Source organism: Blennius ocellaris (assembly GCF_963422515.1).
Source record: "Blennius ocellaris genome assembly, chromosome: 23".
In the NCBI taxonomy this organism is placed as follows: domain Eukaryota; kingdom Metazoa; phylum Chordata; class Actinopteri; order Blenniiformes; family Blenniidae; genus Blennius; species Blennius ocellaris.
In genome coordinates, this window is record NC_137672.1 from 5183377 (window position 1) to 5198083 (window position 14707).

Here is a 14707-nt window from a genome sequence, read left to right on the forward strand (position 1 = left end):
GCACCTCAATTTTGCCTATATGTGGCATATATACACATATATGCAGCATATATGTGCATATAAACTGCTTATAGGTTTCATATATGCACATATGTCCTCAAATAGGTTCTTTCCATGTGGGTGGACGTGACTGTCTGTCCCTCTGTATTCGTCCTGTGATGGACTGGTGACCCGTTCCGGGAGTTCCCAGTAAATCTTTCATTCCCCGCCAGCGTTGCCGGATTGTTGTGCCGACGACGTCGCCTCCACGACAAGCACATGATTAATTAATGAGGACGAGTGAAATACTGCAGAACACATTCACAAATCCGTCCCCACTCATCAGCCCAGCAGGTGGCGTTTCCCTCCGAGCTGCTTTAGTTTCTGCTTTCCTGGCGAGACTCGCATCCAAAGCCACTGAAGTCCCGTCAAGCGTTGTTTGGAAGGGGGGGGGGGGGGGGGGGGGGGGTACGAGAGGCCGTCTGCACAGTGAGCCGAGGTGCCGAGTGATCCTGCAGCCTCAGACGGCAGTAAATCAGCCAGACGCTGGCGTTTTGCAGTCATCAGCTGATCCATCATGGAGTCCAAACACCAACACGCATCTGCTAATGTCGGCAGACGCACACGGACCGTCGACTTGGTTCAGACGTCAGTTAAAGGAAGACAGTGGAAAATAGGTAAAAGTGGAGTAAAGTCGATTTACACACAGATTGAAGAGCCGAGCAGCCTCAGGTTTGAGAATCATGAAGTTTTCGTGACATAAAACATCACATGTGCGACTCGTGTTCGTGGTAAACAAGCTGCTGTTGCTCTTCAGGGGTGTGATTTGCAGGCGTCACTGTGTTTTGTCTCTGCAGGCATGTTGAGAAAAGAAATCCATCGTGTCTGGAGATTTTCTCCAGTGTGGCCGTGGAGACCATCTTTTTAACCACTCAGTTTTCAGATTTACAATAAGTCACTATCGGGCCAATGGATCCATCTTCTATAGCTTTTCAGGGGTTTCAAACACCTTGTGCAGGTCCAACAGCTCCTCACAATCACAAACAAACACATTCGTGCCTGTCGGGTTCCTCATTAATTTACCTTGGAAACACCCGGACAAACAGGTAGAACATTTGAACTCCACATAAATGAGTAGCCGGGACTCAAACTCATACAATTCTTGCTTTTGAGGTTAGATTACGAACCACTACTGGCTGAACATATCTGAAATAGAAGGTGAATGCACCTGAACGTATTATTGAATGAGAGCAAATGAACGTCTGTTTCAACAAAGCCTCCTTTAACACCAATGAGCCTGGCGGGTTGCTTAATCAAGTGGTGGTAATTTGACACCAACCTCATTGAGTTGTTGTTAAGCCTCAGTTGGAATAAACCAGTATGTTTGTTTTTTTACCTGTCACACTGTACAAGATATTGTCAGAAACTCTGATTTCCACCTTCAATGCAATGAACAGAAATTTCAATCATCATCACCAGGAAACTCATCAAAACCCCCCCAAGAAGAACAAGTAGGGACGCTGTGGTGGTTTGTAAGGATGAGTCACTCTGGTTATATAAGTCCACAGCACAGTTGATGAGAGATTACGGGCCGTTTACCACGACACCCTGAAGGCACGGCCTCGCCGCTGCACGGTTGCAGCCATGCGCATGCACACAAAGACAAAGACAAGTCCACTGACATGCAGAACAACCCTACGGACACTGGCGGACATTAAAAGAAAAAAAAGAAAAGAAAAAAGTGCTATTTTTGACTCTTTCAGTTCACCGCATGAAAAGATCACACTGAAAACACCCGACTGAGCTGAAAGTAAAGCGAACGCTGGAGCCTGAGGAGTGAAAAGCACCAGAAGAATAAATGGAGCTGGTGCCACAAAACATCTTTGATCTGTGAACACGGCTCATACGTACGTACAAACTTTGTTCCTATCCACACAAACTGTGTTTTATAGCTTTGATTCACCAAGTTTTACCAATACCTAGCGATGCACCGATACTGGGATCGGGTATCGGCCCGATACCAGGCATGAGTACTCGTACTCATAAAACTACCACCGACACCACGGCACCGATATCACGACACAGATACCACGATACCGATCCCACGACACCGATACCACGACACCGATAGCACGACACCGATACCACTGCACCGATACACCGATACCACGACACCGATACCACGACACCGATACCACAACACAGATACCCCTGCACCGATACACCAATTCCACGACACCGATACTACGGCACCGATACCACGACACCTATACCACAGCACTGATACCACAACACCGATACCACGACACCGATACCTCGACACCTATACCACGACACCGATACCACGGCACCGATACCACGGCACCAATACCACAGCACCGATACCACGACACCTATACCACGACACCGATACCACGGCACCGATACCACGACACCGATACCACGGCACCGATACCACGGCACCGATACCACTTTATGGCAGCGAGCGGTTTACAGCACACACAACTTGCTCAAAGCTGTTTGAAGCTGTGCACTATTGGTTCGGCCATCTTTTTCGAAAGTTGACTCCAGCTTCTGTGCCTAAAACGGTGGACTGAAAATGGAGCTGCCGCTACTTCAAGTGGCTTTAGCAGCCAAAATACTCCCAAGGAATGTTGCTCAAATAACATCTGTGGATAATTTTTTTAATAAATGGAATAAGTATTCGGTATTGGTAAGGACTGAAATGCAAGTATTCATACACTACTCATTTGGGGGGGAAAGCGGTATCGGTGCATCTCTAGCAAATGGCAGATATTTCATACAGTTTTAAATCTTTTAGTTTCTAGGCAGCGTTTAGCTGCTTTGATTTTCTCTTGGATTTTCATCTTTAGCTTGTTTTTTAGTCACATCTTTTTTATTTGTCCCTTCAGGGGCTCCGTGATTGAAACAGTTTTAGCCATGTTTTTAAAAAATCTTCCTACAGTGGTTTGATTTTCCTTTAGCCTTTATAAGTCATTTTAGATTCACGCTGTTTCACGACAATTTGAGCAAATGTAATTATTTGATTCAGTTTAATTCCCTTTTAAGCTTTGAGATCAAAACCAAGCTCGACCATTTCAGGTGTAATTCTGCGCCGACTTGTATCCCCTTCATTATACTGGACAGTTTTTTTTTGCGATTTTTACAGAAGCGGTTTGCTGAACAAACGTCATATGACACTATTCTGGGATTTTCCATGTTCTTTTCCTGTACGTAGAAAAAGATTAAACTTGAACGGTCTCCTAGGATAGTAATCTTTGCGCATCGCGTCTTTAAGACGCGATGCGCAAAGATTACTATCCTAGGAGACCGTTCAAGTTTAATCTTTGCGCAGTGCATCTTTAAGAGTAACTAACATGAATATATATTTCTATATAACCTTGTGAAAGGTTCAGAGGGACTAAAAGCGTCCAACTTTAAGTGTAGAACAAGCAGACGGAATTCCAAGTCAACAATCAACCCACCTGAGAAAAATAGCTGACAAATACCCGTGCGTGCACAAATCCACACAGAAAGAATCACTAAATACAACAAGAGATCATTTAAAATGTGTTTTGCTTGAGTTGTCTGGGGCACGGTGGGAAGAAATAAATCCGTGCCTGGAAGGAATGTTGGGACTCTGAGTGATTTGCTCGCAATATTTAAACCTCTGTATTCAAACCCATGTTGTCTTCAGGAGAGGAATTCTTGGCCAGACGCAACGTGAACAGCTGCAAAAAATCCGCCGAGCTAATAAACACACAACAAGACGGCAGGAGATTTGCAAAAAAAAAAAAAAAAAATCCTCCTCATAAATTGCTTGAGCAAACTTACTGCACATATGTCCTCGTATAGGTTCTTTCCATGTGGGACCAACCGAAGTCTTACTACTGATGGTTTTTCCACCACTAGTGCTAGGACTAGTGTTAGTACTAGCACTAGTGCTAGGACTAGTGTTAGTACTAGCACTAGTCCTAGCACTAGTACTAGTGTCACTTTAGGCCTGAGCGCAGAATCAAACTTCACTAGTAGATAACTGAGTTTTTTATTAGCATTACAGGCCCAACTAGTAGCCAGGTGTCACTAGTAGCCTCCCAGACCTGACTAGTAGCACCAAAAGGCTTTTTTGTTGTTGTATTCTAAAGTCACTAGTACTCCCAATGCACATTTCAAGCCTTCCTAGTACTAGTCAGATGAACTCAGCCCACTGGTACCACCGGCCATACTGTTCTACATTCCTGTCCGGAGGATTGAGACTGACGATGCGCTCGTCCTCAAATTGTCACAATAAGTAAGAAGGTGTGTGAGCTCTGAGGACGGTGAGACGACGCCTCACTGGAATCGAACGGGAGGTTTCTCCACGGTGCGACTCGCCGCTGCTCCACGACCGTTTGTTTTCTCAGAATGTTTGTTTTGAATGATTCATCTCAGAGCCACAATGACTGGTGACTGAAAAGCCATTAATCCACATTGTTCTGCACACACACACACACACACACACACACACACACACACACACACACACACACACACACACACACACACACACACACACACACACACACAGCCTCTGGTTTTTGTCTCCACCGGCTCCATGTTTACATGTTTCTACAATCCACACCTGCTGCTGCTCATTTTAAACGTTTCCAGACGACGGAACCAGAACGAACAGCTGAACGATGATGAAAGGAATTCGTAGAAGTACAGCTGGCACCTCTTCACGTTTCTCGCCATGACCAGAGGTGACGTTGAATAACGATGCCGCGTCGAGGTGAAGGCGAAGAACACGAGGTCGCTCACATTACGTGAGTTAAATTAATGAACACGACTTGTTTGGCCCCTCCAGAAATAAATACATCAAAGTTACTTTCAGGAAAAAGTGTGAGGTTTTGCTTTTCTTCTAAGGCAGAAAGACGGAAGAATCACAAGCGTCACAATATTTACCGCAGGTTTCCACGCAACCACAACACTTCTTTATTTTATCTTTAGAAGCAGAAGTCGGGATCTTTTTTAGCCTCTCGTCTCAAATTAGAAGACTTGGACACTTTTCACGTGACCGGGACTTTGATCTCCACTCAGGGTGGAAATAATCATTAATTCCTATGATGAGATTAAATAGAAAAACAACAGAATCAGTGATTCTATTTAATATTTTATTCTAAATGTGTAATTGCTGCTTCTGTTTCCTAAGAGAAAGGCTGATCTCTACAATAATACAGCCACATTATTCAGTCCTATCTTACTGTCTGTATTCACCGAGTGAACGTCACCAGCAACGATTTCAAAAAGGAAACTGGAGTTAATAAAGTGACTTGATCTCAAACTTAAGACTGACTTTGGAGTTCAGGCCTAAAATAAGTGATTTTCATAATAAAGTAAGGAGTCACAGAGAGTGAAACATCCACACAGAGAGCGAGTTCAGCTCAAGTTTCATCATAGTGCAATAAAACAAGAGAAAATAAAGAGATGAAAAGACGGAGGCTCGTTTATAAACGTGTTGAATCAGACAAGAGAAATGTGTTGTGTTTGTGTGAGACGAGTTCAGCTGAGTTCAATAAATAACATGGAAATATACACACACACACACACACACACACACACACACACACACACACACACACACACACACACACACACACACACACACACACACACACACACACACACACTACCCACCACATAGTAGAAATGCATGTCTGCAGCTGCAGGTCGGCCTCAGATGAGCAGGAGTCCGGAGACCAGGGTCCATCCAGGAGGAGCAGTAGTCCAGTGTGTGTGTGTGTGTGTGTGTGTGTGTGTGTGTGTGTGTGTGTGTGTGTGTGTGTGTGTGTGTGTGTGTGTGTGTGTGTGTGTGTGTGTGTGTGTGTGTGTGTGTGTGTAATTGCAAATACTCCAAATGTGATGTTAAAGGCAGCAATCCTCTCTCGTCCTCCTCTTGACTCCCTCTGCTGCTCCTTCTGCAGCTTTTACTGTTTTCTAATGTTGCTGCTCCTGCTCTCTCTCTCTCTCTCTCTCTCTGTCTCTCTCTCTCTCTCTCTCTCTGCACTTGTCATTACTCCTCCCCTCCTCTCTCTCCCTCCTCCCCACATGACTTCAGTCCCTCCTATTCTCTGTTTTGCTTCCACTTCCTTTTATTTTCTCTTCCTTCCACTACAATTTAATCTCTCTTCCTGCTCCTCCTCCTCCTCCTCCTCCTCCTCCTCCTCCTCCTCCTCCTCCTCCTCCTCCTGCTCCTCCTCTTCCTCCTCTTCCTCCTGCTCCTCCTCCTCCTCCTCCTCCTCCTCCTGCTCCTCCTCCTGCTCCTCCTCCTCCTCCTCTTCCTCCTGCTCCTCCTCCTCCTCCTCCTCCTCCTCCTCCTCCTCCTCCTCCTCCTCCTCCTGCTCCTCCTCCTCCTCCTGCTCCTCCTCCTCCTCCTCCTGCTCCTCCTCTTCCTCCTCTTCCTCCTGCTCCTCCTCCTCCTCCTCCTCCTCCTCCTCTTCCTCCTGCTCCTCCTCCTCCTGCTCCTCGTCCTCCTCCTCTTTGTAAGCGTCACGCACTTTAATTTTCATCATTTCCTGTTTCATCCCTGATCATCTTGTGTTTAATTAGTGAAACATCTTAAACACCCAGGAGTCGTGTGTGTGTGTGTTTGTGTGTGTGTGTGTGTGTGTGTGTGTGTGTGTGTGTGTGTGTGTGTGTGTGTGTGTGTGTGTGTGTGTGTGTGTGTGTGTGTGTGTGTGTGTGTGTGTGTAACCAAAACTAAGTCCCTCCTCTCAAAAGAAATCGATGTATTTTTTCTCAATGGATTTTCTTTTTTTCAAAATAGCTAAATATCAATTCAGAAACTTTGATTATGAAATCAAAAGTTTTGTACGTTTGAAATTTCTGAATTGATATTTATCAACTTTATCCATTAAGAAATAAAAATAGATTGAACCTTTAATGTATAAGTTGACTCTCTTTATTGTTACCCTTTAAAAGCATTTATTGATCAGTTTATTGAAATAAAGCCTTTCAGCATCTAACCTAATCTGATCTGATATTTCAAATTAAAATCGTATAGATCCTTCCAGCCGTATAGGAACAATATCTTATGATGTGTAAACTATTTAATAAAAACACACTTAGGTGAAGGACTGAGGGAAGAAAATCCCTGATTTATCAATGAAACCTTCCTGTCCTCCCCAGCTCATGCACTACTTCACTGTGATCTCAGGTCAGATGTTTTGTCAATAACAATAAAAAAAAAAGATGTAATTAAACTCCTGCAGTGTCTGATTCCACTGAAGCTGCTCCATGCTGACGTCCCTGGAGGGATTAGAGTTCATCACCTTTACTGATGTCTATACGTGTACAGTCCTTTATCTGCAATGAACACCAAACGTATTAAAATGTGGCCCGATCGTGCCTGCGAGGGATCGATAGTGCAACTCAACTGTGACCTTCGATCTTTATTATCCCATTTAAACATGCCGGCCTCCTTTCAAAATTACAGTTTTTAAACATATTTTGTTCAATCTTTATAGCTTTGATCACATTGAGGCTTAAAATTGGTCGTTTTAATGTTTTAAAATGCCATTAAAACAAAAAGAAGGTGATTTAGTTCATATTTTCTGTCCATTCATTGAAGAGGAAGGGTGGTCACAGAAATTAAGCTTACACATCCATGTAATTCATATATGTAAATAAAACAAACAGTGATTTGGTATATTTATCAGATTTATATTCCTACAAAACAAGCCTGGTTAAAACAGTTAATTTAGAAAAATTAAATAAATAGTTGCAATAAATAGATTCATCATGGAATCATTACTTTGGGGCAACGCAATCAAATTAAATGTATTATGGAAGCAAACAGGAGACAAAAATTACATCACCTGGACTTCAGAGAGTAGAATTGCATGTATTTTCTACTTAACAGGACTTTGCAATCACAGCAGGTGTGTGAGAGAACATTTATTATCAATTATTATCAAACGTGAGTGAAAGTGGTTTAAACGGAAGCTGCACTGACACCATTCGTCCACTAGGTGGCTCCAAAATCCAATGGAATAATTGTGAATCGAAAACGCGTGTCTGATTCAAAGCAGGGGCCACATAAATATGTGTCAAATGTGTATTTACACTGTTGAATTTGTTGCAGACGTGACGTGAAGTGAGACGTCTCGTCCTTCCTGAAGCCGCAGTCCGAACGCCGCCGCCGGGGAGAAGAAACACGGCGAGAGAACGGAGCCTGCGGCAGCTCAATTACACCGTTTTGCTGTGAAAACAAAGCGACTGCCTCTGGATGGGGACTGCATCTAATTATGAAAACAAGCTTCCTCCCTGCAGCTGCAGCAGACTGCAAGTCCTGAACAGGAGCAGAGGAACCAGTAAAAGGCTGCAGGCTCCAAAAACCTGATGGGAATCAGGGCCCTGAAAGGAAAGACGCGCTGAACCTCCATCACCTCCGTCACCTCCATGTTTTCTGCTCAGGCAATGAGAGGAGCTGCTATTTGTTTTCATAGAGTCCATTAGTGGTGATGAATGTGAAGCTCCGTCCCATTATCATGATGACATTAACTCTCTCTCCGCCTCCTGCTCCGCTCATTACTGGGGAAATCTGTGTTGTTGGGTTTTTTTTTAATGAAAACATCAATTGCTTTGTCACATTCAGAAAAGTTCCAAGCTTTTTCAGATCTTTAAAATATACCGGTTTACATATACTTGTGAAATGAGACAATATAATGAGATACTGTAGTGTCTATTTGAGCCATTTTCACATTTTGTTGTTAATTATAGGAAAACTATTCCTCTCTTTAGTATTTTTTTTAAAATTCCTGTTAATGACTTTTAACCTTTGTGATCATAACAAACACAATATTTATATGTTTAATTCCTCCGTCTGTAACTAGGAATTAAAAGATTCCAGATTGAATTGGGGGAAATAATATATCTCGTTTTATTATCATCTGATCTTTGTAGCTTGTCATCTACTACAAACACCAATATGTATTGAAACTGTAAAAAGGAAATTTTTTAAAAAACTCCACCCGATTCATTATCATAGAAACTTTCCAAATTGTCAATTTGCTAAATTCCCAGTTCTCAGCTGTGTTTCACGCCCCAAAAACAGTCAATCATAATAAAAAGAATAATACATATAATTACACTTCAATGTGATGTAAATACACCTCAATGCTGTCAAATGTTTTTAAGTTGATTTGGAAAATGGTTAGAAAAAAAAAGCCCAAGACCTAATCGATACTTTGTCATATATTTTTTTTTAAACCTCTAATCGTCCCAGTTCCCAGCTGCATTAGCAAACCAACAAACACTATTTGTAGTGGGATCGTTCCACTTTTTAAGTGAAAAAAATAAAACAACACTCAAACTATGAACTTCGCTGTGCGCAAATGGGAATTTCCTTTTCGACGTGTGGATGCAAATCATTTAATATCTGTGGATCTATAATGTAAACTAAATCATATCGGTTATTGTTTTACTCTGTAAAAGCATCCTGAGCACTTGATGAGCCCACCTGAAAACATTATACTTTATCTGTCTGTATAAACTGGAACTTTTCATACTGGACTTGATCTCACAGCTATAAATTGTTCGTAACGCTAAAAAAATTAAAAAATAAATAAATGATACGTTTTCCAGCTAATATTAGTGAGTTCCAGTTAACTCAGAATAGTGTCACTTCCTGTGAATTTTAGTATTTCAGTTCCTCATTCAGAAGAACAAAAGAACAAAAAAATCAACTTTCAAAACTGTTTTATGTAATTTGACTTTTGTTATTTATGAGGGAACCACCGATCGAGAGGCTAAAACCGCTTTAACTGTTGAGTTTAGGCTTAAAATTGTGTTGTTTTTCGTTGTTTTTTTGAAAGTCTTTTCTTGTGAAGCTGCTGAAGGTATATACTGCCTGAAAGTCATAGTGAAACGTAAAACACTACTTTGCAAAAAAGGATAGTTGGGGTACTACGTCTAAGGTTCCTCCGACTCTGCCCCACCACTGTTGTCGCACAACAAAGTTATTTGAATTTTGAATCTCCAGCCGAGGAAGTCGGGGGAATCCTTCTTCGTGGGCGTGACGTCAAGAGTTGTGCAGATCTCCATCTGTTGTGTTTATATCGACTTGTTTCCTCTTAAATATCCACGTTTAACAGTGTTTTGAAGTTATAGTCGGTGTTTTATGAGCCTTGATGAAAGATTGAGCCTGGAAGAGACCGAGAGAGGAGGAAAGGAGCACGTACGGCGGGAGCGGCTAGCCGTTAGCTCGCGCGGCTAACCGCTAACTCGGGCGGCTAGTCGACGATCAAGTAATACCTGGACTCATCTTCGGTGATTCCTCCAGTCAGAAAAGCTCTTCGACATGATCCAGGAAGTCGTTCTGCCAAAAGTCAGGAGCCTCAAAGCCTCAAAGGTGAAAACTGGCGGCTGCTGAGGCGAGGAGACGAGGACGAATGGAGGACGAAGTGTCTTCTGCTTCCTCAAACATGTTCCAGACGGGGTCACCGATGGCAGAACGACACATTCTGTGTCTTCATCAATCACTGGGTTTGAAATGATGATGATGATGAAATATGGTTAAATTCAGCCTCTTCGTGGTCAAAACTCTGATCCTCCATAATGTAAACACAACTTGGGCGTGTGCACAACTCGTGATGTCACTCTATTATTGTCAGAAGCTCCGCCCAGCAGCGGAAATACCAACGTTTATCTGCTGTTTTCTCGCAGATTGCCGTGTTTTAACATTTTACCCTCGGGGCCAGTTAGCATAAAAAATGTCTCTAGAAGCGACAACCAGAGTGTTTTGGAGGTCACATTTTCATTTCACTAGGACTTTAAGATCCCCTTGCACTTTTCTCTACACACTCATATGTCACATAAAGTATAGTTTATTCATTGTATTTTGAAATCAGAGGCTAAATTTGGACAAGGAGATTTTAGCTGCTGTTTTTTTCGACACAAACAAACCGATGCAAAGCGTCTCGTCGCCTCACGAGGGGCAAAAAAACAACAAAAACAAACAAAACAAATAAACACCTCACACTCGTCTGCCGGGAACGCAAACAAACAAAAACACTCTCTTCATGCGTATGTTTTTTTTTAAGCAAGAAAAATAATTTATTTATAATGATATAATAATAATTTCATCACGTTGGCGTGGCGGAGCGGCGGAGGGAGGCGTCGGCGTGGAGACGCCTCCTAGCGGCTGCACGCCACGCCGTCGGATGGGGGGGGGGGAGGAAAACAGAGGTTATTCAATACATACACAAGGAATATTCCTTTAAATATGTCTTTTTTCCAATGAGGGCTAACAAAAATAGAATAATTCCAATAGCTCTGTCTGTCTTTCTCGTCGTCTCTCTGATGATCATGTCTCGTCTTTAGAAGCTGCCAGTACTTTTCCCCCGGCTGAGGGGTTTGAGTTGAACTTGTTTGGTGGGAAACGTTGAACTGTCCTCGGAGGAGCAGGAAGGTGGAGTTCACCAGCCAGAGGAACAGCTTGTGGTTCTTCCTCCTCCACCCCTCAACCTGTCTGAGGCTCCGGACGCACCAAAAAAAAAAAAAACCCAAACATGAACGTCTTTGGCCCAAATCTGCAGCCGCAACGCCTCCGTCTCTCCGTTTTCACCCCTTCGCCCTCTCAAGGTTCAAATAATGAAAAATGCAACAAAGCTACAGGGGTTTGCACGTTGCTCATAATTACTATTTAAAAAAAAAACAAAAACAAAAAACGACCTTCAATATGTGTGAGAGGAAGCTGCTTCATGTTGGAAATCAAGGAGTCAAATTGAAAGATTTGTGCAAAAACTTTCCACACAACTCGTGTGAGACGATTTTGCATAATGTGCAATGTTGCTTGGTGAGTTCAAACCCTTCCTGCAGCGCCCCCTGCTGGCCGGAGCCAGAGTACAAGAAACCTAATTGTTTTCACTTGATTCAGAAAAAAGACAAACAGATTTTCAGATGATAAACAACTGAAACAATTGTAAAAAATAGAAATAACAATAATTCTTATAGGATATTTAAGAAATAAATAGATGCAATATTGAATGCATGATAAAGTAAAATGTCTATTAAGAGAGAAAATTTTTTTTTTTAAACTTTTGTTTAATCTCAATTAACAAACAAACAAAAAAAACCTTTAAACCTAAATTGAAGAAAAGTGTGTTTTTGTTTGTGAACATTTAAAGGTCGGAGGTAACGGTTGTGGAAACGTGACAGAAACCTGGAATCAGGTGCAAAACGGAACCAAACCAGCGGCTGCAGAAAGGGTTTGTTGTCTTATATTTGTTTGTCCGCAAAGCAGCGAACGTTTAACCTCAACACATTGTATTTTGGTTGATCGCAGCAAAACTTGTTCAATCTGGTGAAATGTGGTGATGGGATTTAAAATATACATTTATGTATATATATTTTTTTTTCTAATTCCAGACGAGTTGTAGTGAAAGTTGTGTATTCACGCGGGACGTCCAGCTCTTTAGTCTCAACAACAATGTGTAAACAGAAACGTGTCGTTGTTCCGCCGTGTGCTTTGTGAGGAAACGATTCCCTCCTGAACCTCCAGTCACCACTTCTGCTTCGCTCTCCTTTACTTCCTGGCGTCACGCTGGGATCGGAATGAAACGAAGTTCCCCGATGGCGTCTTCTTCATCCTCCTTTCTGCACTTTTTTTTTTTTAATCAACAGGGAGGCGTGCGAGCGAGCGAGGGAGGGCAAAGCCCTTAATGTGATTTGTCCTCAGACTCCTGGGACGGCGGAGGACGTGGGGGGGGAAGGGGTGGGGGTGATCATGTTTAAATTTCGGCGTGGTAATCCCCCACATTCAGCAGAGTCAAGCTCTCGGGTCTCCTCCTCTCACGACGAGGGTAATAGATTCATCCTCCCGTCAGCTTTCCCTCCACGCCGTCAACACGCTCCGGAGGCCCTTCGCTCAGTTTCGCCAGACGACTCTCAGAGGTGGAGTAGAAAGAGGATTCCAGTGACGGCTCCGATTTTCATTAAACGTCTCGGTTTCTTTGGAGAAAAATCTTTAAAAAAAAAAAAAAAATTGCACAGGAATATGGCACTGTGTCGACAATAAAGATCTTTTGAATTGACGCCATCTCTGAGAAAAATCTGTACAAACTATTAAAAAAAAAAAGAAAAAACACCTCGGCTGGTTTGTTTCTGTTGGTTTGGACCATTTGTGACTGAGAGAATCCCAATCGGTCAGTCGGCGAACAAGCGAACGTCACATCTTTTGGCGGCTAACTGGACCTGTATCGTCGCCGGCTCCGGCGTGGCGTCGCTCCCTGCAGCCTGAGGGGGGCGCTATCGGCGCTAGCGTTCCCATGCGCTGCACGCCGCGGTTCGATTGGCAGATTTGGGCAAATATCAGTCAGGGTGAACGGAAACGCTTCCCTTTTTTAAAACCAGCAGCAGACGCCTCGATCTGGCCAGAGTCAGCCAAGCTGGTGCGTGTGTGTGTGTGTGTGTGTGTGTGTGTGTATGTATGTTTATGTGTGTGTGTGTGTATGTGTGTGTGTGCGCACCTCCAAGGCAGCTGAAATTTAAAAACAATAAAAAAAGAACAACCCAAAAACGTTTAAAAAAAAGAAATCGGTGCAGCATCACACCCATATTTCAGTATACAAGGCAAACAAACACAGAGTTTTATAGGTTTATCTTTTTTTCATTCACTAAATATTGAAAACAAGCGTCACTTGACGAGTCATCATAAATGTGATGATTTATGCATCTCCAAACTTTTTTTTTTTCTTCTTTTCTTTCATCAGGATGATGGAATACCTGAAGGGCTGCTGTTGGAAAGGGAGTCGTGTGAGGAGCAGACCCCCCACACTCCTTTGTTGTTTTTACCCCCCTTTCCAGCCACCAGGGGGAGCTCCGACTCAATAGCACCTGGATAGTTTCCCCGACCAACTGGCAGTCAGCAGACGAAAAGTTCCCTCCTGTTTTCCCGCAGTCCTTCCATGCAGAGGACGAGTGTCGCGGCTCGACTATTGCTAATCGGGCCGTCGATCCAGAACCCAGGGTCGGTCCGGCGGGTTTGTTCACAGTCCAAAAGTTGTGCCCCCCCCCACACACACACACACACACACACACATTAAAAAAAAGAATAATCATAACAAAAGCATCTCAATGTTTCCTGTCCCCCTGTTTGTGCACAGATCCTACCCATTCATCCATTCACTCTGCTATGGTTACTCCATGTCATATGCATAAAGAATAATATAAAAGCTCAAGGAGTGAGAGAGAGAGAGAGAGAGAGAGAGAGAGAGAGAGAGAGAGAGAAGGCAGAAGATCAGGGCTGATTTAGAAAAAAAAACATGTTTTTTTTGCACTCTCAAACTCAGGATGTATTTTTTGTAACAGTCATTCATTGACATTCATTCGGTGTCGCGTCTTCTGCTGAGCTCAGATGCATAGACTGAATGTAGAGAGGAGGAGGAGGAGGAGGAGGAGGAGGAGGAGGAGGAGGAGGAGGAGGAGGAGAGAGGGAGTGAAAGGAGACAGGAAGGGAGCAGGCCGCGGATTGGCAAGAGACTGAATAGAAGGTTAAAACAGAGAGAGAGAGAGAGACGTATAAAGAGGCGATGCTACGCTGCAGTGTTTAGGAGGAGATGGAGTGAAAACGAAAGACAGATGGAGTGTGTGCTCCTGCAGGGATGAAAGGAGGAGGACGACGGCGACGGGGAGACGACGAGGGACGACGGCGCGGAGAATCGTCGCCGCCGTCCCTCGTCCACAAAGA

The 14707-nt window shown here is 43.3% G+C and overlaps 1 protein-coding gene across 1 annotated transcript in view; it reads right to left on the reverse strand.

The window, feature by feature from the left end:
- The window catches only part of arhgap36 (Rho GTPase activating protein 36), a 72954-nt gene extending 67056 nt beyond the window's left edge, over window positions 1-5898 (reverse strand). Inside the window, exon 1 of the mRNA XM_080518855.1 lies at window positions 5656-5898. Coding sequence (XP_080374981.1) covers window positions 5656-5673 — 18 coding nt within the window. The 5' untranslated portion in view covers window positions 5674-5898. The remainder of the gene's footprint in view (window positions 1-5655) is intronic.
- Between the last annotated feature and the right edge of the window lie 8809 nt (window positions 5899-14707).